The sequence below is a fragment of the Anas platyrhynchos genome, chromosome 21 (assembly GCF_047663525.1).
Source record: "Anas platyrhynchos isolate ZD024472 breed Pekin duck chromosome 21, IASCAAS_PekinDuck_T2T, whole genome shotgun sequence".
Lineage (NCBI taxonomy): Eukaryota > Metazoa > Chordata > Aves > Anseriformes > Anatidae > Anas > Anas platyrhynchos.
The window spans coordinates 3880141-3906728 of NC_092607.1; the positions used below are offsets into that span (position 1 = coordinate 3880141).

The following is a 26588-nucleotide window of genomic DNA, read 5'->3' on the forward strand; positions in this document are numbered from 1 at the left end:
GCTTAGCAAGGTGATTTTTTTCCTCCTCCTTTACTTTTGTTGGCTGTGTTCCTTCTTTCCATTTCCATAGTACCTCAAAACGTATAAACCATTTTCCTCCCTAATGTGCATGCATATTTATAGAAAGTGTAACTTGACTTTAAAAGATAATGTGCAGCAATTGCCCACAAAGTTATTTTGAGCTGGATCTGCAGTAAAAAACACATTACATTGTGTGGGATCAAGGCACTGAGCATTGGATCTCACATTGTGCTGCTTATGCCTCCTTAATAGGACTCCCAATTGTTGTTGAAGCAATGTTTGCACATTTTATGCAACTGAAATGCAGTTGTTTACAGTTTCTTAAACAACAACAACAACATACCTGTATTTGGAAGAGGTCTGAACAGATTAGTTGGTACAACTCAAGTGATTATGGTCAAGTAAGTTACTCTGAGAAAATGCAAGCGAGATCAACTCGTGTTCTGTTGCTGGCTTTTTTTTTCGAGGTCTTTAAAGAGGGCTCAAAGCATGTGCGTTTACATTTCAAAATACGAAAGCAAAGGAGAGATCAAAATGACTACTGATTTAAGAGGTTTACATATGATAAGTAACTACAAAGATAGAGGCTAGGAAGTCTGAAGAAGAGTTGGAAGGCTTTGACTGAAGTATTTAAGTGTGAAAGCCAGCCTGTCTTACCTATGTGTGAAGAAAACGGTATTTGAGCTCTGAAACACAATGTATTTGGCAAGAGGGGAAGAACACGTCTCACACAGCAAGTTCTTTTTTTTTTTTTTTTTAATGACTTTGGACTCTGACTGTCCTGCTATTTCCATGAAGTTGCTTCTCTGTACCACAGACATGCTGCTCTTCCTGCTGTGCTCTGCTAGGGGGGTGACTGTTCCTGGTGAGTGCATGCTCCACCCATGAGCTTCAGCTGGTGCCTCTGAAGTGATGGAAGGAGAGTGGTGGGGATCCCCACTCTGCCACCTGGATCCAAGTGGTTCCCCTTTATGCCCAAATCCCTAGCTCAGTAAGCATTCCAACCTGCTTTGTTCAATCTATTCTGTGCCACGCTCCTTCAAAGCCAAGTGTGCAGAGACACTTTTTTCAATTAGTGCCTAACAATGCAGACAGATGTGCGATGGTGTTTAAAGAAATGCTGGCATATCTCTTCTAATTTCTGTGGGGATTTTTCAGACTAATTTTTTAGCTAATCAGCATTATTAGTTACTTGGATGTACAGTAAAATAATTCAGAGCTGTGAAATTACATGCTTGGGAGGCAGTTCTGAAGGGCAGAGGGGTCCAGGAAGGCTGGGCGCTCTTCATGAGGGAAATCTTAATGGCGCAGGAGCGGTCTGTCCCCACGTGCCCAAAGACGAGCCAGCGGGGAAGAAGACCAGCCTGGCTCAACAGAGAACTGTGGCTTGAGCTTAGGAGAAAAAAGAGGGTTTATAATCTTTGGAAAAGCGGGCAGGCCACTAGGGAGGACTATAAGGATGTTGCGAGGCTGTGCAGGGACAAAATTAGGAAGGCCAAAGCTCATCTGGAGCTCAATCTGGCTACTGCCGTTAAAGATAACAAAAAACGTTTTTATAAATACATCAACACAAAAAGGAGGACTAAGGAGAATCTCCATCCTTTACTGGATGTGGGGGGAAACTCAGTTACAAGAGATGAGGAAAAGGCGGAGATGCTTAATGCCTTCTTTGCCTCAGTCTTTAGCGGCAATACCGGTTGTTCTCTGGATACCCAGTACCCTGAGCTGGTGGAAGGGGATGGGGAGCAGGATGTGGCCCTCACCATCCACGAAGAACTGGTTGGTGACCTGCTACCAGGTCACCTCCGTTTTGCGTTGATGTATTTGTAAAAAGATTTTTTGTAGTCTTTATCGGCAGTAGCCAGATTGAGCTCAAATGAGCTTTGGCCTTTCTAATTTTAATTAGCAGTAATTTCAGATGATTTTGTTGCCCTAGGCTACAAATAAACCACAGCACTTTAAATGCATCTATACCCTTTGAATTTTTGGCATTACAAAATCAAGCTAAAATCACAGAACTGCTTTTACTTTGAAAACTGTTCTCCAAGTATACAAAATTGTTATCCCTCCTGTTTTGGGACAGTGCCAGAACAAGTTATTTTGAAATGCATGAGCTGGAGACCCCATTCTCTTCGAGAGGAAGCCCCTTTTACTTTACAGGGTTGTCACAAACCAGGGGGCATATTATCCTCCTAATGCACTTGCATAACTGCCATTAACATTAATGGAAACTACATGCACTGGCTGTGAGGGGGAATGTACCCTTTTGTTGAAAGGAACGATCTATTGCGACAGACTTTCCAGCAATAATAAATCACCTTTAGATTGCTACGCTACTGTCACTAATACTAGTTTTAGTATCTTTGATTACAGCTTGTGGATGAAAAGTAACTTTATTAGGTCATGGGCTTCTTATAATGGAAAACCCCATTTATGGTGCTCTAGAAAAAAATGCATTAAAAAGGGAGCTTGTCCATTTTCTTCTCCGATGTAATATGTGGACTATTGTGCAGCAAAATTAGTATTTCCTTTTGGGTCGGTAGTTACTTTCTGCAGCCCTTTCAGAGATGGTTTGTAGGGTGTGTGTACTGCAGATGGCAAACCGTTGGCCTGTGGTGGGGACTGAGAAATGCTGAGTTTCCTGGTTTCTGTTCCTGGCCATGTTGCTGATAGTCTTTTCAGCTCTGGGTGACTCATCTGCCTTATCTGACACTAATTCGTGTCTAAAATATGTGGAAACAGAAAAATCATAGCTCACAGGTGTGTTGTAAAACTTAATTGTCTGTAAATTGTTTTATCATGAGATCAAAGTCACTACCAAAAGGTCAAATGTTATCTTAGAAAGCAATGTAACAATTTTATCAAAATCTCAGCAACACATAGATCCTGTTCTGCATAAAGCTTTTGTATTTGTGTAACTCACTGTTACAGAGTGGTTACTTGTACAGTTATACTGTTGCAGCCCCTAGTGTGGACGCAGTTGTACTGACATGCAGTGCTTCACTTGGATTGTGTATTCCTGAGTACATGGGTACCTTAGTAGTGATATAACTGCATTGGGGGAATTGTGCTGTTTGGGTTTTGCTGATTTAGGATCAAATCTACGTGTAGTCAAGAATGTAGCCAACAATGAAAAAGATTCAGGATGATCAGCCTTCTCTAGCAAAGTCTGAATTAGGTCATTAGGAGTAATGTTTGTTTTAAAGCAAAAGCCAAATAAATCATAGATTTTTTTTTTTTTCTCTTTCCATTGCTTTTCAAAATATTTACTTCTAGCATGATTATAGTTCTTTATGCAAGTCTCTTCTGCACTGGCTTTTTTTCTTTAAAACTACATCTAGTCCTTTTCCTTAAGAGTTTTCAGGAACTGTCTTATTTTCTTACTGGTTTTGCCTTCAGTAGGGAAATGGTAGAATCTTTTTCTAATCAGCTACTCTTCTTCTCCTGGTTATTGTTCCTGCACAGAAAACATGTATACTGTCCGTTTTGAATCACATAAACTGACATTGCAGTGAAAATGGCTTATGATATAAAAAAAAAAAAAAGTGCTATAAGATCTTCTTTTATTTTTACATGTATATCTTCTAATGGATATTTTTAAAGATACAAATCCAAAATCAAGGAACCTGCAGCTACAGTGGGGTTTGGGATGTGGGATGACTTCTGTGCAACTCAGTACTAGATGTAGTGCTAAGTGTCAGTACAGTCAGAGGAAACTGTACTGTGTGTGACTGTCATGGAGGGAATGCTTGAAGAAAATATGCTTTTTAACATCTTAATATATCAGTATCTTTGAAAGATGACGATTCAGTGGTTCTTAAAGATACTATCTGTACCCTTATGTACGTTTAGGGGACAGAATGCATTATGTTCCAAGTAGTGTATGTGGTACCTGCAGAAGAGACCTGGAAGAGCTTGATTAAGCATGTCTTAATTAGCAGCGACGGTGGTGTTCCTCACTACAGCCCCCCACGGGGACGGTGCCTCAGCGCCCGCCAGGGCTGGGGCTCTCCTCAGGTGGCCCACCCCCTGCGCGCCCTCCTCGAGCCCCGGGGGGGGGGGCGAGGGGCCATTAATTAACCCTCACACGCACTCATACACAGTCAGTCACTCAACCTCGCACACTCGCAACCCCGGCCCCTTCTTTCCGCTCTGAGGGCTTCGTGCTCCCGGGGGCAGAGCCGTCCCGGGGGGCTGGCCGCCCGCCTGCCCTCCGCGCGCCGCCGGGGCCTTGCGTCAGTGCGGGGAGGCGGCTCCGTGAGGTGCAGGAACTTTTGAAGGGAGAGGAGGGGAGGACGCGGGGCGGCGGCGGGGAAAGGCGCAGCACCCGCCCCAGCTCCTCTTCCTCGGAGCCAGCCGTCGGCCGCGGGAGGGGGATGCGCGGCCGGGCCCGCGGGTGAGTGAGGGAACGAGCGGCCGGAGGCCTCCCGCCGGGCAGGGCAGGGCAGCGGCTGGGCCGGGGGCATCCCGCTGCTGGGGCTCCCCGAGACTGAGGCAGGCGGCCGGGAGCCGGAGGGGGCTGAGAGGGTGGCGGCCGGGGATGGGGGGGGCTCGGGGCGGTGCGAGGCGGCAGCGCCGGCTGAGAGAGAGCTCAGCCCCGCTGGCCCGGGGCAGCCCGCCCGCTGCGCCTCGGTGCCTGCCGGGGCTGCCGAGCACGGCTGCCCGGCTCCTGCCCCGATTTCCCGGCTCCTGCCTCGGCTTCCCGGGTGCTGTCCCGGGTGCCCGGCCCCGGTGGGCGCCGCGCTGTCGCTGCCCGTGTCCCCCGGTCCCCAAGGGGCGAGGAGCAGCGGTCCCGAACCCACGGATGCTCCAGTGCTCCGCCGCTCCGTCGGGGGGCTGCGCAGCCGGGTTGAGCGTGTGGCTGGGCGTCTGGTCACGGAGGTCCGGACAGGTTTGGGCTGTGTGAAGCCACAAAAAAATCTGTTCGCTTGGTAGAGCGTGTTCGTGTAACGGTAACTGCGCTTGCCTGCGTTTTCTATTTTAAAGCACGTGTGTTTGTTCCCTGCTGGTGTTGTCAGAAGTCAATCTGTGATTGTTACCGTACTTAGTACAAGATGGCTTAATTATCTTTGAAGTCATCGTGGCTTTATAGTTTATAAATACCCAAAGATAATAAGTACGATAGGGAAGTAATGCGTAATCTCCTAAAAGTTGTTACTGGGTTAACAGTGCTCACAGTGCACAAGAGGATCTTTGTTATGTGGGTGTGGGGGATCCCAGTAACAATGTAATCTACCTGAAGAGTCACTGATGCTGTGCCTGTTACTGGGAGCCTTCAGTAGAAACAGCCAAGTAGTGAATAGAAAAAATAGTATGGATGTCTGGAGAGCATATCGTGCTATTTGGAACACTTTTTTTTTTTTTTAATAAAGTTCCCTCCTAGGAAAAATTATAACTGAATTATAATTCAGTTTTACTTAAAAGGAAGTTATATAATAGGGAAAAGATTCCCCTATGAAAATAAGCTTCCCCTTGATAAATATTTAGTTTTGGCACAGAGTTCACCAGTGTAAGGAAAGCAACAGGGGAGAACCCATCTGAATGGTAATTCAGTGCACTAAGAAGTCTGGGAGCAGAAAAGTTGGTTACCTGCAAATAAAAATACTTTAGCCCTAGCTTGTGCAGGTAAACCAGCACAACCATAAGCTTCAAGAGTCAAATTTAGCGCTGGGGGTTTGATTATGTATTTTCTCTTAAACTTTTGACTTTCTGGGGAAAAAAAATGGGGAAGTATAAAACTACAAGGAAACACAACATGTTGTTAGATTACAGCGTAAATGATGATTCCAGCCTTCCCCTGAGAGCTTTGTTTGATTGCCAACAGGAATTCTCTTAATCCATGTATAAAATAATTTTATTCTCTTACAAACAAAATTTAACAGGTTCAAATGGTGGCTGGCAGCTTCAGTGAAAAAGGAATGCTACAACTGAACCCAGGATGTATGGGAGTGACTCAAGAGTTAAGAGAACAGCAGCAGGGCTGAATCCATTTAACTGGCAAAGTGGTTTTAATTGGGTTGGTTGCTAGGGAATGGATCCACCACCATGTATTTCAATGGCTTTAAACACTGGACAAATGGCACACCTAAGTCTGCTTCAATAATACACCTGGTATTGGCTCCAGCTGTATTTAGAGCAGGTGTGCGTTGCTTTTTGCTAACCTGTTTACCCTTACTGTGCAGTTCCACTTCGTGGCTTGCATGCTGTTACCCTATTCTGTTGTGGCTGCTGGACAAGTTGGATTTGCCATACCAATTTTGTATTTAGTGCTTTGCAATATGTTTATTAAAAAAAAAAAAATCAGTTCATGTAATCATAGCTAAAAACAACTTTCTAGAAATAGTCTCACAGCAGGATTAATTTGTGTGTTTGATACAAGAATTAATTTGGTATGTTTGGACTTCTGTCACAGCAAGAGTCGGGTGCTACTCTTTAGTGTATTGGCATAACTTAATTATTTGACTTCAATGAAGTTATGCTAGCTTTAGGCAGGCGACATTTGTGCTGGTGACCAGCATTAGCAAGGTTTGGAGCACCAGTGTATTCAGACTACAGTCAGTTACGAGTTTGACACAGTGCCTGTTACATCTGGGCCAAACAATACTAATCAATAGCATGATTAAAAAAGACCATCTGGGGGTCGAAGTGACACGAGTCATCCCTGTGCTTCCTGCCTGTGCTGCAGTGGACCTGATGATAATTAGTGGGGGCAGCGTTAAAAAGAAGTTATCTTTCCTTGGTGGAAATGCTGCTTGGGAACAGAACGAGTCTCCATACTTTTATAAATAGAATAAGTGCACTAAGATCTGGCTTTCTCTCTTCAACATTTATAATGTGACTTAGTGCATTGTTACATGTCACCATGCAGGAGGACTGAGCGTGGCTCTCTTTGTATTCCCCATACTGGCAGGAGTTAAGAGCAAAAAGAGGTAGCTGTATCTAAATCAGGCTACGAAGGGAGGCAGGGACTTGTTAAACTCAACCGTAAAGTACAGAAAATAAGAGGACCAGCCTTTCTATACAGCAACCTGCTAGGAGGTTTAATAGGCTTAACAAAGTTGAGCTAGGTGCCCCAGCTGAAGAATGTTTCATGAATATCTGATAGCACTTGCTTAAATATAAAACAGGAGTGGCCAGACTTGTCAAGTTCATATGTGTAATCTGGGAGAAAACAAGAGGCATACCTAATTCTCACGAGAACCACTACAGATTAAGCGTCCTTAATATTGGAGGATGGCCTGCAGAGGCACATAAAGCAGCGGGCCATCTGTGCCACTCAGAACAAAATGCATCACTGGCGAGGGTGCTATATTAAAAGCGAAGGCAGATTGGGCCATTGCTGCCGAACTCTTCTAGCTACCGTTGAGTCACAGTTTAGCTTGTTGACAGAAACGGGGAAAGAGTTGTTAATGGGCTTTACGTCATATTTCCTTCCCTGAAGTTCACCAAAGACAAGGGGTTAAAACCCATCAATCTATATTTGACCACTGGCAGTCCACGTGAGAGGCTCTTCTGTTGCTATTCTGAGAACTATCTAAAGCTGGCTTTTAGGTTTTGCATCAAATATGCTGTTATAGTGGCATGTCTGTCTTTTATGAATACACATTTTGAGAAATAGGTTATTTTCTAAAATTGCTTTAATTTTCTTACCTAGTTATTGGTGTGAGTTTTGCACATAATTACATGCTTTGAGTTGATTTCTGGCAGTAGTTACCCTGATAATAATAGGGACATAAAGCATTTTCAACATAACGTTGAAAATTTTTCATTGAGGTGGGGGCTGAGGGAAAACAGCTTTGGGAGAAGATGCCTGCTGTACTTAATTCTCTCTTCCATTCACAGTATCCTCTCAGATACAACCGATTCCTTTAGCCATAAATGTACATGTATGGATAAAAGCTGTGGAATAGCAGTTTATGTACATCTCCGAATGTGTTAAGTATTTACCAGATAGATAAGCAGCTCCCTGAGCTGGGGACAATTTCTATTTTTAAATACAATGGAGTGAGTGAGGGTCAATAAACTATGAGGAAAAGACAGGCTGAGGGGAGAGAGACCATAGGGTTACTGCCATGCATTTGTTTAAAAGAGTGAGAAGAATGTGAGGAAGACTTACATGCACAACACTCTTCATGAATGCAGTTAAGAACAGATATAGCACAAATAGACAGCCTTCTAAATGCTGCAAGAAAAGGCAGCGAATGCTATTATTCAGAGATGCAATTGGCTAGTGTAGAACAGGAGAAAAAAAATTAAACTTTAGACCTTCAGAAAAATATTTAAATATTTGTAATAAAAGTGTCTATATTTTCTGTTCTTTTTTTTTTTTTTTTTTTTTTTTTTTTTTTTTGAACAGAAGCACATATGGAATCATTTCTGAAGAGCAGAAACTATTTCTCTACCCCTTCCCCCAAAAAGCTGGTGTCCAGGAATATATGCCTGCTAAACTAACTATTTTTTCCTTGCCTTTTGAAACAGATCCAGGTTTGCCTCTCAGACTGCTTTTGACTGCACCACTGCACCAGACAGTAGCAACACATTGAATCTGACATGATTCTTCCTGGTTGTACTGCTGCAGATGGAATTCTGAGTATGGAGAATGAAAACTGATAGGACTTGTTGGTGTTCCTTCTGATATTGCCTGGCAAATCTCTGATCAGCAGCAAAGGTACTAAAACTGTATTTGTAAATTTAGGAAGCTGGCCTTTTCTCTCTTCCTGCTCACTGGATTAAGTGATAGGACATGTAAAATCAGTTTTTAGTTTTTATGAAGAAAATTAATTTCACCTGCCTATGAAACTCAAGGGAGAGACCAGTAAGGAAGAAGGATTTTTCTTTTTTGTTCAAAAACCTATTAGTGTACGTTTCTGGAAAGCAGCCTTAGTACATATTGCATCATGCTATAGCTAGATATCTGTTGACTTATATGAAAATTAAATACATATTTCTTAAATAAGCATAGAAGCTGAGTATAATTTTTCACACCAGTGGTTTTGCTATTGCATGAGAACTTTCTTAATCAAAGTTTATCTCAAAGAACAGACACTGACAGAGATGAAGTAATAATGTGGTTATGAAATAATCTGCTGGAGGAAAAACTGTTTTCCCAAGTGGCTATAGGAACAGAATAGCCAATGTATTTCTTTGGGTAAAGCACGCTTTGCTAAATTCTTTCTACTCAGGCATTTCTAGTCTTTACAAAGAGCAGATAGTCTCCCTTGTGTCATTTTTAATTGATTTTTTTTTTCACTACATTACAAGAGATCATTGGCATCAGTCCAGGAAATGGCAAGCAGCAAGTAGGGAATCCATCAAAAACTGGCTCATTGATCACTGGGTCTGATGAAATAATTAGTATTTGATATTTTCTGTACGGCCTCATACTGGTATTTTGACTTCAGAAAGTGAGAGAAAATCCCTTTATGCCAGAAGACAGACCACTGAGCAGAATTATAATTTCAAAAATGCTTCAGCGTACTTAGTCATTTTTAGGAATCTGCTTGTAGGAATGGCTAGCAGTTGCTTTGTTTCAGACTCACCAAAAGGAGCAGTACCCTTTATTCATGCTCTGTTCAGCAAACAAGTCAATTTTGGGGCATTGTATTTATGACGGAGGGAAGTCAGGCAGTGCAAAACATTTCAGTGCATCTGTTCCCAAGCACTTGTGGTAGTAGACCTTCAAATGTACTCAATACTTAAAATCCTCAAAAAAGAATCTTGGGAACCAACAAAAATGTTGAAAGGATATCATATTATCATCAAAGCTGTAGTAGACTTCAATCAGCATCACACAATAGTTTCAAGTTCTGCACGCTAATGAAATCTGTAAGATGAAACAGTGTATAACAAGTCTTATATCTGAGGATCCTTTGTGAGTTTGCAAATACGTTGTTAACTCAGTAAATTTTACCACAGTCCTGTTTAAAAATGTGGATAATGTGTTTACCTCTTCAGCAGGTGCATTTTTGATACAGTAAACAAAAATGTCATTGCAAAGCATCCCAGAACCTTAAAGAAGATTGCTTTTTGTGTGTCAAAGCAAGAGTTAAGAGTTGATGCCCTGCTAAATCCTTAAATTGCTGCCAAATTTGAGTATAGAGTGAAAACTTCCTTGTGTATGTAGGTAACAGCTTATCAACTGTGAATTTTTCAAGTTTCTGTTTCTGGTTGGCACTAGAAAAATATGTAGTTCCTTTGTTTTATTTATTTATTTATTTATTTATTTATTTATTTATTTTAGGAGTTGGATTATTTTAGGCAAATAACCTTTTACTTCTTTGGAGAGAACCTTGCTGTTCCTTTGGGGAGGGGATGTGGAAGGAAAAGTATAAGTGAATATGTTTCCCTCTCCCTTACAGGAGACCTGCAAACAAAAAAGAAGAAGAAGACATTAACCTACCTTGTTCAGAGGGAACACTAAATCAGAACAATATGGCACAGCATAGTCTTGTCCTTGGATTATTCATGATGACTGTTTTGTCACTGTTGGATGGAAGTTCAGCTTTCCTGTTAAATCAGCGTCTGAAGGGAAGATTTCAAAGAGACCGTAGAAACATCCGCCCAAACATCATCCTCGTTCTTACTGATGATCAGGATGTAGAACTTGGTAAGAGCCCAACATAAAGAGAATTTTGGTTAATGAGTATGGCACTTCTTTTCCTTGAAGCTAGATACTTGTTTTAAAAATAATGATTATTTTTTTTTCATTGCAAAAAATAGAATAGAACAAGTAGCAAGAACCTACCTATATGCAGGTTTCCAGCTGCATGCAATTGAAAGACAGCAAAAAGTAGTCTCCATTTAAAATGTCAAACTTCCTGTTTCTGTGGAAATATGAGATTCCTGCCTATCTATCTTCATCTGTATGTCTTAACTGTGCTTCTGGCAATTGCAAGTATAACCTGGGAAGCTACATGCCTAAGTGGTAGGTTTAAATTCATAACTGATTATTGTACTATGTAATTACCCAAATTTCTTGTGTAATTGCAGACATTCATTACATAGACAATTTTAATTTTAATTACTTAAATCTTACTTAACATATTCATACTACTCTCAGTATTGTCCATTTAGATGTGTAGTTAATTACTGACCAAAATCACTTAGTATGAAAAGGTTCTATGGTTCTATTCAATGCTACGTTAATTGTTGAAGAATGGAGATGAAGATTAAACACACTTTGCCTAATGATTTGGAATAATGAATTAACTGACAGAGATTGGGTTTTGTTCTATTTCCTGAACAAGCTTACATGTATATTTACAAATGTTGTCTGTAGTTAGAATTGATGAACACAAACCAGTTTATATTAGGAATTTTGCATTAAAAATGTGCTTTTAAAGTCAATATAAAGCCTGGATCATTTGAAAGATGAGAGCTGCTGTATGTATGGTCTGGCAGGTTTGTTTGACGAGCTACTATGCCAAATTTCTAGTATGGATGGGAAAAATTGGAAAACAGACCTGAAAGAAGAAATAAAACACAATAGTAAAGTTAATTGACTTATATTACCTCTACACTTCTCTAGCTGAGAAGTTAATTACAGCAACGTGGCGGTATTCTTATAGATGCTTCCTTTTTATTAGTATTTCTGCATGTCTGTGATAGTCTAGATGTCATATATTTCTCAAAGGTGGCTGAGAAGCCTGCTATAGCAGTAAACTCACCAAATAAAAATTTAATTGAAATGAGTAGGATCAGAAGATTTTTCTTTTTGGTTGTCACCTCTTTTTTTCTTTTGGAGAATGGTTATTCTAATCACAAATAAAGGAGTTTTAATAATGTATATCCAAAATAACCTAAGTACATTATCTTGCATGCTCAGAAGGTGGTCCTAAAAAATTTATCATCTTCTATTTTATGCTAGTCTGCTTGTTTCTGATGCAATTGTCTAAGTTCTTTGGGCAGTATGTTTCTCTTCTCTGATAATCTGATGCTTTTCAATTTCAAGCATAATGGGCATGTGTCTACACAAATTAGGATCTAACTAAGGAAAATCCATCTGATGAAGCTGAGATTTGATATTTGTCATTTGCCACTAATGGCTTGGCAAGACCCAATATTTGTTTGAATTAATTTTTATTCTTGTGTATTGTCTGGTGAGCTGTCCAAGTTAATCAAAATTGCCATTTGTGGGGATTGTGGTTAATGCATTTAAGAAAGATGAAAACAAGATGTGAATCACCAATAAAAGCTAAGGAAAACTTGGAAGCAATGAAAGTGTAGCAAAGGAAGCTGTGCATAACAAAGATTGCAACTGCTTCTAAGAATGTTCTGTAACTGATGGGTGTTGGAACTTTTGTTTTTCCATTGTGGCAACTTTTGAGACAAAAAGGAAGACAACTAAATCTCAACAGCCTTTCTTCATTTAATGTAAGATAGATTTAACAATATAACAGGAGTAAGTGGAGTTTACCAGAAGGAGATGTTCTCTCAGCAAATGAGTTCAACTTCTTTTACTATTTTTTATTTTCACTGCTTCTAATCACGAGTTTTACTTTGGAAACCAAACCCTAGTTTTGTATTGAATAAAAGGAAAAGACTGGTAGGGGACTGATGAAAAGGATACAGAATCTCCAGGTCAAAGAAGAACAGGCATAAATTGTAATGGATACAGATGGAAGACGACAAATGAGAACACCAAGAACTACTGAAACATGCACACTCAGTTGACTGTCTTTTTAATCAAGAGTTGTACTGACAACCTGAATATAAATAAGAGGAATACACTGATGAGGAGAAAGAATTAATTGGAACCAAAGACTTTTTCCCCCATTAGAGCCATGTAATTCCATGTTAGTCTAATGCTGATGTCTGCTGTGTGATGGCCTCAGCATCTTCAGCTCCTTAGGTGTGCCTACTGCATTGCTGTGCTTTAAGAAATCAGCTTAGTTCATTATCTCGTAGTTGGAGAAAAATCTGATTATTTAGAAAACATTTCAGCCTCATTAAATCTGAGTGAGAGGTGATTCATATGTTACTACACGTTCCAATGTTTGAAAACACTAAGGTGTCACAACAGTAATGTTTTTTAGTTATCATACACAGGGATTAGTGTCCTAGTTTTGTCAAAATTGAAGATGAGCAAAGAAAGGAAATGAAGATGTGAAAAGGTTGTCTAATGAGGTTCAAATAGAGGGCTTTAGGGGACAGTACATTCTGGGTTCCAGTGAACTTACCTGCATATAGATGATACTTCTCAAATTGGGCTTCAGAGTTGACTAAGTCATTTGGGACTTAATAACAGCTCTTAAACTTGGTGGACCTCCCTAAAACTCACGTAAATTATGACTTCTGACAACAAAGTACAAATGGGAAAGTCAATAATATTTCATGAACAACTGTTAAATTAATTAAGGACTTTTTAAGCTAGTTTTTATTGCAGTCTTATTGAGCAGATAATAAAGCATCCTCATAGTTGTACAAGTCGTTATATGCCAGTAAAGGTTTTTCATAATTCTTTTTCCAATATTGCATACATTTGGAGAACTGAATATAGTTAAACATTTTGCTCTGTTAGATAATCTTATCTTTGTAGCATTAGTAAATGTACTCAGTTCTCCAGTACTATAGTGTAGAATGTTTTCTAATGTATTAAAAAGTGAAGTTATGTTCAGTATCATATCTACTGCAAAATGTGAGCAAGATAAGCTGCTTCACATTGCTAACACTGATGATCCAATTGAATGTGTCTCTAGCTAATAGAGAATATACGAAAAATAGTATGCAGTATTGTACATTTTTAAAATCACAATGAATGTGTGTATAAAATCCCATGCATTTTGTCTTTAAAACATTTTTGTATGTTCAAATAAGAATGTTTCTGTGTGAATCAGAATCCATCCTTGAATCCAGAAATCATATTTTCAAAACAACGAAAATAAATTTTCAAAATAAAAAATAAAAATAATCAAAATAATAATAATAATTAAAAAAATAACCTGTAGGTCTAGAAATATGGACCTTTGGATATGTTTTTAACTGCCTCATGTGTGTGAGCTTCTCCGCAGTGTCAAGACCTCATTAAAAATACATGGAGTTTTACTTATTTTTTCTATTAACATTAGTCAAAATATAAGCCTTATCTTTAAAGCGAACTGTGAAAAGGCACTGAACAAAGTTTTGGACACCACACAAGTTTCAAGTGGAATTTCCACCTTGACCTTGCTTTGCTTTGTTAGGTGAGCAGCTTGAGTGCATCAAATTGATTAAATGCATATTTGCACAGTACTTCCATAGACTTTTTGCGTTTTGAAAGTAGCATAGACACTTCACATTTAGCTCTGAATCATTTTTATTTATCATCAGTGATTTTAGACAGGTAACAGACTATTTTCTGAATAAAATATTGATACTTCAAAGCATGACTTCTCATGGTACATCAGCTAATGAAACCCCAAAACATTTTCCAACTCAAAATATGATTTGGTGAGGTTCCAGCTGCTGATTAATACACAACTACTATTCTGCTACAGAAAGATCAATTTGCACTTTTTTTTTTTTTTTTCACAATTCTGTGTTTGTATTGGAGGCAGGCTGAAGAAAATAAGTTTTGGTTGGCTGGTTTAATGCTGTTTGAAATATTTAAAGCTGGCCTATTTAAGATTGCACGGAAGAGTATGCTAGATTTTTACCTTCCGCTGATCTGTCACTCTGTATTAGTTCTCAAGCTGGGGAAGCAGATAAGATCATACATATGTTTTTGTATTAAAGACTGTTGATATATAGATCCTTGTCATTACAACAGTTTTATTAAAGAAGGTTACTGTCCCCAAGGGGAGTCTTAACATGTACTGTTATTTATGCCCAGATGCCTCTGTCGTTTAAAGGAGTTGTTAGATTGTATTTTTATATTGAAATGACAAAACATTATTTTGGTCTGACTAGTTATTTTGGGGCTAGCTCATAAGATGACACAGAGGAAACATCCACAGTTCTCAGCCTCACATAATAGATTGACTGTTACAATCATCAGTGGTGTTAGCACTTTTGAAGAAAGGGAGGTTGCTCCCAAAACACGTTTTCTTATCCCACAGTTTTGGAAACAAACAAAAAAAAACATTTTGTTTAGAAACTTTCTTTTGATATGTGAAATTTAACAAGTTCGAAAGGGAGAATGAAATAACCTGCCTTGGTTCTTGTACCAAAGTGATGTGACAGGGATGTACTCTGATCTGAATGTGCAAACAGGTTTCATTTATTTCTTTATAATATTCATTTCAGCAAAATGATCTTAAGAAAACTAATGCCATGGCAATTTCAAGATAAAATGACCTGCCATAGCTATTGACCTTCCTTCATGGTGCCAGAGAGTCAGATTCCATATGTGGCTTATGACCATTTTCCCTCTAGGTTTTGACTCCTGGTTATATCAATGTGCCCTGTATCAAATCGACTTACTGTTGCAATTTTATAATGAAAGCCCTGCCTAAAGAGCTTAGAAGAAACCTAAACCCATTATTGACAGAAACAACATACAGTTTGTGCCAGATGGTTGCAGGATGCATTGATTAAAGCTGAACTATTAATCCAACTCAACCTTGGGTAAGTTAGCCCCAATGCTGTTCCAGCAGGAGCCCATACCTTCATCTCCATGTTGTCTGCTGGCTTTCTCTGCTCATAAAAAGAAGGGAGGGTTGGTGTTGGAAAGGTTTGCTCTCCTTTGCAGGGTCACACTGTGACAGGTATCTTTATAAGTTCTTTAGAAAATGGAAATTCTTCCTAGATCGAGTACGCTGATGCAGTTTTAACTGACAGACACTGATGGGTAAGGAGCATGGAAAGCCTTTTTTCTTCTGATCCTTCGTATTTCTGTGCATAAGGAGAATTCTGATATGGATCAAGATTTAACTAGGTGTATGTCTGTGGTAAAGATGCATTGTTTGCCCAAAGTCTCGCCTTAAAAAGGAAACAGAACAGCCATTTGGCAGCAGTGTGGCTTTTACTAACAGCTGACAAAAGGACTTTGACTCCCATTACCCCAATTCATCCAAGTCTCTGCCAGCTAAACTTGCTATTTGTTTTTAGATGATGGTTATTACTTGTCCCAAGTGGTCATCTAAAATCTGATTCTGCAGAATCAAACGTAAGAAAACTTAGAGTTTTAGGTGACAGCATTATCAGAATGGGTTAGGTGGATAGACAGAACACAATGGGCTGGTGATGGAAATTCTGATGAGGGTTTTGCTCTGTCATTGCTTCTTTCAGAAACCAATACCAGCTAATATGACATATCAAGGGAAATAACTTTATATCCAGAGAACAAGTCTAGTAGACCCTGCTTGAACAGCAGGTTTAAACTAAATAATCTGCAGCTGTCTTCCAGCCTCAACGGTTCTGTGATTACACCCTCAGCCAAAAGGGTTCTTCTGCAAAAGCAGAAGGTTGGCACAAAAAGCAGTGCATCAGGTGCCTTCAGAAACCAAGGATTAAATAATGCTTAAGGAATATGCAAACTTTGGTCAGGGTTGCTACACAAAGTTAATTTCACCCTCAGGCCGTGTTGTCTCAGCCTAATTCATGCTGCTTCTCGCCTTCAGCTACTGGAACAGTACTAGTGGCTCCAGAAAGGCTGCGCAGATGCTCTTGGATACAGTGGGAAATCTTGAGCTTGGAAAGAAATTCAAAAAGCATTATGATTTATGTCAACAAGTTTGAGTTCAGTCTTAAGTTACGACTTCAGTATTTGGTCCTTCTTGAAACAATGGGAGAACTTCACAAGTGGGGAGAAAGTAATGTCTTTGGATTTGGATTCCCTGTGAGCTTACAGTGCCATTACTGCAAGTGGTTCTTTCTGGTCTCTGATGTAACACGCGAGGTCTTAGTTAGCTCTTGTGACTTAAGACGAGAGAATATTTCTGAGATTCTTTTCTTTTTCCAGGGTCTATGCAAGTGATGAATAAAACAAGGCGGATCATGGAACATGGAGGTGCTCATTTCATCAATGCCTTCGTGACAACACCCATGTGCTGCCCGTCTCGCTCCTCTATTCTGACGGGGAAGTACGTCCACAACCACAACACTTACACTAACAATGAGAACTGCTCTTCTCCATCCTGGCAGGCTCAGCATGAAATACGTACGTTCGCTGTGTACCTCAACAACACAGGATACAGGACAGGTAGGATCAAGACCAGCTCTGTCTGAAAGCTCCCTTAGCCTTCTTAGTAGAGAGGTTAATGTATAATATTTTAGTTTGTACTTGTAATGGACTGGAGCAGTGCAGGATGCTATAGCTTCAATTGTGTGTGTGGGTTGGAGTAAATATAAAAACAAAACCGAAAAGGTTTTTTTAGGGGCTGCAAAGAAGAAAACGTGTGTGCTGTAGGGATAGAATTTCTTGTTACAGGACTAAACACAAGGCATAGCACATGTGAAATATGCCCTGTAATGTGTAGAAAAGCCATGGAAAATAATACGGAAAGGAGTTAGTAATTTGAATTTTCATAAAACAGGTATATGATCAAACTAAGAATTCAAGACAAGGGACTGCCCCTTCTGTGTTTTGGGGCAGAGCAGTCAGCTGGATTGGTTTCTCTGGACAGTCCATTCCCAGAAAGGTGTTTACTCCTCAGTTGTTTTTCATCTTAATCAGCAAAATCAAATGTACTCTTGAGAAACAGATGATCCTCTTTGCATACAGTGCTTCTTATGAATAACAACTGCGTAGAAAGGATTTCAGAAAATATGCAGCACTTGTTTCACACCTATTTCTTTCTCACACTCTGGATGTGAGATTTAGGTTCTTGCTGACTGCAGTGTTTCTGTCACGTTTCTTGCTAATGCATTTTGTCATATTGAAAAACTGGCATAAAGCTAGACCTATTCATGTCGTTTATAGTGTATATATATACTGTAGTAGTATAGTTGTTACTGATAGTATACGTTTGTGCATTGAATTTATAGTATGTGAGGCTTGATCATGATGATGCTTCCAGGAAAGAGTATAAATCTTGAACAGTAATTGTAACAAGATCTTTGTCTTTCTAAACGTTCACATGAGTTGTGCATGTCATCACTGTAAAGGCTTAGTCTTAAAACAAATAGGTAATTTCCTTGTTTTGTTTTTTCTAAAATAAAGATCTGAATTAATCTGGAAAGGAATAAAATAGGGGAAGTGTGCATACTTAATGAATTGGTTGCTGTTTCCTTCCATTTATCATTCCTGGCACTAATACCAGTAATCATATGAATACCACACCAAGGTTAATGTTTTATTCTTCACAGATCATTTGTTTTGTGTTTTCTGATATTTGTCTGTTGTAATAATTTTTATATTTAGTGACTATGTTTTGAGCACCTGCAAGTTCTACCAACTTCCACAGCTTTTGCAGGTGTCCTGGTATTCATGTGTTATATTTTTTACATTAAGTTAATATTTACATGTAGTCCCAAGGTCTTTCTGAATCTATTCTATTTTCAGTTAATTCTGTTAATTTGCAAGCCAAATGTGTTGGAACATGCAGAAATAGTACTTTTATAATTAAAAAGCAATCTTCAGGTATAAAGGAGATTTTCATTCATGTAGTTAAACATGATGTATTATAAAAATTTTAATGGGTATTGACATTACTAAATGTTTGTGTTGATTTCTGGTCTCTGATTAAAATTTTGTGTTAACCATTGTGAGGGATCTGTAAGAAGGTATTTCTTTTACCTGTTTTTTTTTTTTTTCAAATATCTGATCAGATTTGCCCGTTTCAGAAACAGTTTCAAAACTAGCCTGCTAAGTAGAATATTTTGGATATTAAGATTACATTCTTTGACATGGCAAGTCCTTGAACATGACTACAGTAAATAAAAGAAGGTGGGGAGAGCACTGGAGTTAATTCATAGATTTTATCTATTTATTTTGAGTTCCATGAGTTTATCTATTTATTTTGAGTTCCACTGGTTTACCCTGAAAACACAGTTTCGCTTCTTTTTTTGAAGAAGAAAAGGAGGCCATGATTGATAAAGTCTTCTCAGGTTTGCTTTTATATTTAAGTTCACAACTCTGGAATGAGAAGGCTGTCATTTTGGGAGAAAGGTTGATTTTGTTTTCTTTCTTAATTCATAAGCCAGGCCTTCTTCCTATATTTCCCTTTTTTCATTTAAACTTAAAAGAAGAAACTGTGCTCTCCTACTCCATTTAAGCTTCCATCATTTTTCCCCCCTTTCTGCCACTTATTTCACATCTTCTTGCCCTTTTCTCTATTCATGGTGATCTCCTTGTTTTGTTCTATCTAAAAAGATGATTCTGCTGTGAGTGTTCTTTCTGCAATGTAATATTTCTCCTGTGGCAGTGGCATTTGTGGTTTGGATCTATATAGACTTGTTCTGCTGCTGGCACCTTTGGGAAATGTGCAGGTGGTGTGCAGGCAGGAGGGATCAGTGTGGTGTGGGATTCTCCTCCACAAGTTGCAAGTAAAAAAATAAGATAATAAATGGAAAAGGTGTGGCTTTTCTGTAAATTGTTCTTAGTTTCAGCCTTGGTTGCCAATTTTATATCATTCAACCTTGGCACTTTACAAAGTTTTATCAACCTTGTTAGGCACTGGACTTTGCAGAATAGAGGTGAAAGTAAGAGGCTGAGCTCAAGGGAATTTCTGTCATTGGCTTTAACAGTCAGGATTTCAGCAATCATGTGCAAGACTCAGTCACTTCATGTGAATCAATTAAAATAAATATTACAAGAAGGCAAAAGGCTAGCTTTTCTTCCTACAAAGGAAGCCATTAAGGCAGTCGGCGTTACAGGTATGTCTTCCTCTGCATTAACCTTTCTCACAATCTTAAAAAATGCCAGTGTTGTGAATAACATCTAAAGGACTGTATTCTCATTATGTAGCCAGTACATGTAGACACCAGATCCTTAATCTCAATACATTAAACAGTCAATCCTTTTTTGAAGAGCTTCTCACATCATTGTCCTACTACATATCATGGAGAATCAGGCAAGAAGGACAATTTATTTAAGTAAACCAAGTCATTTGATGAATTCATCTTCAGAAAAGTCCATGTAAGCAACATCTGAATCATCAGTAACTTAGAAGAGTGATTACTGGCACTTCAGCTTGGAGCAACAGATGATTAGGATGGAAAAGGAGATCCTACAACAAACATTTCTGAACGTGAGAGGATTTCTCTGCCAAAGGTTCCTGTGTAAACATTTAGAACAAAAATGTTCTGTTTTCCAAGAATATACGTAGGTCTTTCTATGAGTCATCTTTTAAAATGCACAAGGCATTGTTGCATGCTTGTTTCCTGCAATAACAAATATGTTATGTTTTATTGGAATACAGATTTAAATTTTCCCTTGGACATTACATAATGAGAAAAGCTTCTCTTTTCCATTTGCCTGGCTGGCCATATGATTAGGTCTTAAAGTTAGCGACTGATTCCAGAATACTTTGTCAGCCTTATCTGCAGTCAGGAAATGAAAATACATACTTACTGTATTAAATTCAACAGAATTAGGGATGGTGGGCCAAATTCATACTGGCAAAAGGACACTCTTGCTTCAGTAACTCTTTTATAAAAAGAGAGCTTTTATTAATTTATGTTAGGGCTTAATGTGACACAGCATGCAGCAAATGCAATACATGTTTTGGCTAACTTACCATCTTCGTTCCTGTTGAGCAGTACCCTACAGTACAGCTAACCCTATTCAATAAATTAACCTGCTAAAGAAGGAAAAAGCTACTTGTTGTGTGGTAATACGTGAACATCTTACTCTGATGGAAAGCTGCACTTGAATTATGCAAAGAATTAATATGTGCCATTTTGCACCATTTGTGTATTTTGAACCTAGAGAAAAGTCATGGCTGGAGGTCTCTCTGCCATAATAAATTTCTTGGGAATAAGAATAATAATCATTCTTACCACTTTCACAGGGCTTTACAGTAATTAACTAATGAATTAATTAAAATTCAGTGACAGTCTTTCATTTCTTCCCTTTAATATTTAGACTAAGATGATACAGTGGTCAACGGCATTCAAATAATTATTTTTTCACTTCACTGTCTGAGTCTGTGACATTTTAAAGTGATTTTAACATTAAATGGTAAAATAGAAGAGAAAAGCTATTGGTAAATGTTTATTAAAGGACAAATGAACATGAAAAGTATGTGACCAGATGTTAATATCTTTATACGTGCCAGGAGAAAAGTACTGATTATCAGTTGGCTGCTGCAGAATTTTCTCTCCATGATAGTTGGATTACAGAAATACTTAAAAGCTTAACTGAAGTTGTTCTCTCTGTATAATTGCTTGGTAGGGAACAACTGGTAAACTGAAGAGTCAAATCGTAAATAGAGAATAGTGAAATACTTTCTGCAAGGTCAGGTGCAGGTAAAGAACAACATTAAGAAGAGATGCAAGTTCTCATTCGCACCCTGATGCCCTAGCCACTGTGCCATGCTGCACTTCTCTGTCATCTTACATGCATATAAAGTAGACAGGTTGTCTAAGTCAGAGTGACATCTATATGCAGGACAGCTGATGAAGAACTGAGGGCCATCTTTTAAAATAATGACTAAGTGAATTAGGAGTCAGGCTTGATTTTTAGATACGGCTTGCATAATTAGGAACTGAAGTGTTAAATATTCACCTCTAATGTATCTAGGTGACTTTAGAAAACTGGATATCAGGCTTCTGAATTATTTAACATGAAGATAAATTGGTTCCCTGAGATCTTCTCTCTGTATACAAACAAAAAGGGCTGTCAAATAATGTCTGTTATGCAGTTTAAGGCCATTTTACGTGAAACAGTGTGAAAGAAAGCTTCAGCCTACTGGATATGTCATGATAGCTGTTACTACAAAGGGAGACCAAGAACCTCTGCTGGAAGGGATGTAAGAAGAGTCCTGATGCATAGCCCCAAACCAATGGCTCTGCCCATGTTACTTCTTCTGTCTGACTTGGTCGTTTGTAGTGAATTATTGAGTTGGAATATCCTGCAAATGTTTTGGAGAGTTACATTTTCAACAAAAGTTATTTCTAAGTTTCCTACCTCATGTATGTTAAAGACTTTTTTCTCCCAGCTCTAAATTCACGTCTGTGCTATCAGTTGGTTTTGAATCAAGCGCACATACATCTTCTCCCTCTGTTTCTATGAATTGAGTTCAATGCCTCAGTAATTTCACTTTAAACATATTTTAATGTATGATACCATCAAGTGGGAGCACACGAGGTAGAGTTGTGGTCTCCTGAGGATTATGCAGAGGTTGTACAAACGGCACTCATCTATACAGCTGCTATTTCACCATCTGTCTTTTGCATGTAGCTTTATATTATATTTTAACCATCCTGGAGCAAGGAATATTTGTGCTTCAGTGAATAAAATCACTGAGTAAAATCCACAAGATAGCCTGCAATCAAATACAACCTTCCAGGAGTCCAAGATGAATGCATCCACAACTACAGAAATAAGCCAGTGTATGTGGCTCCCTTCTTTCCAGGCATATTTTATAGCCCATTGCCCTCTCTCTTATTTTATCCCCTTCTCCCTTTTCAACATAAAATGTTGTAGATTTTGAAAAACAGCTCTTTTTTTTTTTTTCCCTACTATAATGTACTCTTCTGATAGGATGTCAATTGGAATTGTAATACTGTAAGTGTATTACACCAAAGTGGAATATTTTGTTATACTGATACATCATTTCAAGCAAGAAACAATTCATAGCTTGATATTACTTCAGAAGTAGGATTATCACTTCATAGCATTCAGAATAGCTGAAAGCTACACAGAATATTTGCACATTTGAAAATATTTTTTAAATCTTTGTTAGTTTACTTACTAAGCCAATAGGTTCCCGTACTTTTTAAGTTCTTCATCTTCCTAGGCTGAATGACTTCTTTCAGTGCTGTGTTCAACATTAGGTAGCATAGTAGCCAAAAATGAGAAGAGGTTCCCTCCTTTTCTCACTCCAGTTTAAGATGTTGTTGTTTGCCCAGCTAGCTATTCAGGCCTTGTGGCATCTTCTTGCATTCTTTTTCTCTGTTTTTCCAGAATGCTGTTTTTTTGATTTAATTGAATTTAACTTAATAACATTTATTGAATACAGTTGTCCTAAGCTGGTCTTTGCTTTATGTCCAGAGGTGTGAGTGTCCCATTGGCCCACATGGTTATACACTTGCCCTGTAGGGCAGCAATCCACAAGTCAGTGGGCAGTAGAAAAGCTTAGTGATACAAGAGCTCATAGAACAGTAAGCTGCATGTCAGCTTTTAATAAGTGCATAGCAGAACACTGATAACTTCAAAGGCTAGTCAGTGCCTACAGTGTCATTTTTGCGGTTAGATTCTGCTTTCAGGTTCTGGAAGTAGCATTCCAGTTCCTTTGAATTTGAACATCTTTATGTCTTTGTATGTTTTCATAGCATGAGTATGGCCTTGAGATCTGGGCCACATCTTCCAAGTTAGAGATAATAGCACTTGCCATCCTCGTGTGTATGTTACGCACAGGAGGCCTGTATACATTTATGAGACAGATGATTTAAGGATGGTAAGATGTGACTGGTTATTTAAAAAGAAAAAAAAAAAAAGATTTATTTTTGTGAAAGATAAAAGATGAAGGTAAAGAAAGTAAACTACTATACAAGCTAAATTTCTTCTGTTTTGGGGAGAGTATCTTGATGAAAGGAATTTTGTGGTTATATTGAACCGGGGATGGCCTTTTCCCCTAACTGGATTTGGTAAGACTATTATTTATGAACTAATGTTTTTAATAATGTTCTTCCAAGTCTGTTGCTAGGTGGAAGAAAACAGGCTGTGTTGAAATACAGCGACTATTTCTTCTTGCACAGTATATCACAGTAGCTTCCTGGAACCAGGCAAGCAGGTGACACTATGATGAGAGGAGGATAAACTAAAGGTTAGGATTATCTGTGGGTATGGAACATTAAAGAAGGGTGTGATACCAATGGTAAATCTTCAACAAAATGTCTCATCATTGTAGTGATTTTAACATTGGGAAGGATTTTTGAAATCTGAGTGATTAGGCTTGGCCATCAGTGAGGGAGCAAACTGTCCAACGATACTTAGCTGTGTGGCAGAGCAGCGCTCTGAACCATGTAGCCAGCAAACTCCTTTCTCTTGCACTGCCCATTATAGGAGATGATGCTGTTGCGATACACTAAGTCATATTGTGCTGAATTACAGTAATGATTGATGATTTGAACATTGCCATTTTTAGATTTTTTTTCCTTTAACTTTCAGAGAGTGTGAGATAGCTGTTCAGAAAAATCTTTATGCTTTACAATTCTAGTTCTGTTTAAACTTTTGTAAGCTGTGCCATAGGAATTAATGAAAGGGAGCTTTGGCCAAGTGACTCCATGGGGAATTTGTTCACCTGAGAAAGACAATGCAAGACTTGGCTTGTTATCAGCATTCTTCTATTTGGTTCCTGATTGACCATTTCAAAATATTTGGTTTGAGACCTTTTGTTTTATTTGGCTTCATCTGCTCCCCTTCTGCCAATTCCTGATTCATTAAATAGATCTTGGCACTGATCCTTGGGCACAACTGAAAATGTGCAATGCAAATTCAGGAAGAGGAACAAAGGTGTCACAAAGATTACTCAAAATTCACTTTGTCCTGCTAGATATCGTGCTAGTCCCCTAGAAAAATAAGCAAGTCTGCAGGCTATTCTAATTGCACTGTTAGCAATCACTGTACAACATGGTTCTTATAACTATTATGATGATCATAATCAAGAGCTACTAATTTTTGGAAGATTCGGTCAGCTATTTTAATATCTAATGAGAACTGATGTCTCCTGAAAATCTCTCCTATGGGATGAGATTTCATAGAAAATTACAGATTTTTATCTCAGTACTCCTGTATTTCTTCTGCTGTAAATCCATTAATTTCACTGGGTTGATTGCATTAGACATTGTCAGTTTAAGAGCGTATTTGGCCATGACATGAAGGCAGAGTTGAATTGACCTTTGGGCTTATTGCTCATTATATGTGTACTTTGCCACGCTGAGAGTGCTTTCTCATCCGCTTTCCTCTGATTGTCTTTTAGAGGACAAAAAGTACTGAAAGTGAATTTTGCTAGATATACAGCAAAAATAAGATCAGAAATACCCCTTCTCATCCAAAACTAAAGAATTGTTCAACTGTAGCTAATTGTTCAACTTGTAGCTGGGAAAAACTAGTAGCAGATACAAAAGTAAAAGGTTTTTGAGGTGTAGATAAATCCTTATGTGTAACTGTAAGACTCGCAACTCAAAACCTTAGTTAATACCTGGAAGGCTGGCTGCTAAACTATATGCTGTCAGAAAAATGGTGCTTAAAGTATTTCTTTGAAGTACTTAATGCACTGTATTCATGTTTAAAAGTAAAGGGTCAGTGGCTTAAAACGTGAGTTTAACTTCCCAGTCACAGTGATAAATGCAGCTTAATGGGGTACTAATAACTGGATCAAGCTAAGTAGCATGGATGATATGAAGACTCCAGAAGGACAGATGGGTAATATAAATTCAGAGTGTACAGTCTTGCAGTAAAAAAAGAGTAATTTTACTTTTACTCAGCTTCAGGATTTATTATGAGAGCACAAGCATTTACAAATAACCTCCTAAATGCTAAAGTCCTGGAATGAAGTAAATTTGACTGAAGATAGGCCTAGTAAATCACCTAGCTGATGATAGGATAACTCCGGTTGGGAGGGAGGACTGTTGTCCAACCACGTACCCAAGCCTGTGCCGGACCATGTTGCTGAGCACTTTACCCAGCCTAGTCTTGAAAAACACAGGGTATGGGAACTGCACAGTCATTTTGAGCAACCTGTTTTAATGTTTTACTGTTCTCAAGGTGTTTTTTTTATTCAGGCTGAACCTCACTTGTTTCAATTTATCACAGTTACTTCTCCTACCACACACCACTGTGAAGAGCCTGGCTCTGTCTTCTCCATAACCTCTTCACAGGTGAGGAGCTTATTAGGACCTCCTGAGGCCAGGCTAGCATTGCTCCTTGGAGGGTATCTGTCCAGTGCGTAGTTTGTCTCATCCTTAAGGACTGCTGGAGTTTTGGTTTTCACTGCTTCCTAACAGAATGTATAAAGTATCCCTGTCAGGAAGCTATTATCAGTACACCTCCTGTACATTCCTTTTTTGATTTCATCTTCTTACCTTATTTTAAAAGTACATGAAGACCATGATCGTATTGTTAAACAGGTTGCTAGCAGAACAGGGAAGTGATTTTGGCCAGTGGGTAACAGAACGGTGCCTAACAGAAAGAAGGCTGACAAGTCATCATCAGACCTGAACTGCCAAACTGAGGAAACTGAATGAAAGGCTGAAATTCCGTGTCTAATTCTGATCATCTGGTAATTCTGCACTGGAGAATCACTGTTGACTTGCGCTGCATTCCGCTTTCTAGTGTGGGAGCCAAAAAAGTTCTGTTCTGACTGCCAACATTGGGCAGTCTGTACGGAATGAAAAGAGACAAATGATGCCCCGCACTGTTTTATTGATGCATCAGTAGGATCAAACGTCTTAATTTTCAGTGTAATGTGAAGTTTTATGAATATCCTTTGTAGAGATATTAAGTCTTGTTAAGTGTTTTTAGGTAGGTATTAAAAGAAGTA

At 38.8% G+C, this 26588-nt stretch overlaps 1 protein-coding gene across 18 annotated transcripts in view; it reads left to right on the top strand.

The window, feature by feature from the left end:
• SULF2 (sulfatase 2) overlaps window positions 1-26588 on the top strand; it is a 165214-nt gene that overhangs the window by 90062 nt on the left and 48564 nt on the right. For 17 of the 18 annotated variants that reach the window (XM_038166038.2, XM_027473333.3, XM_027473337.3 and 14 more), the window contains 3 exons: window positions 8500-8689; window positions 10380-10627; window positions 16901-17140. In XM_038166038.2, the coding sequence (XP_038021966.1) occupies window positions 10453-10627; window positions 16901-17140 (415 nt within the window). In that variant the 5' untranslated portion in view covers window positions 8500-8689; window positions 10380-10452. Of the gene's footprint in view, window positions 1-4189; window positions 4418-8499; window positions 8690-10379; window positions 10628-16900; window positions 17141-26588 lie in introns of those variants that run through there. The other variant, XM_027473336.3, reaches the window with a different exon arrangement.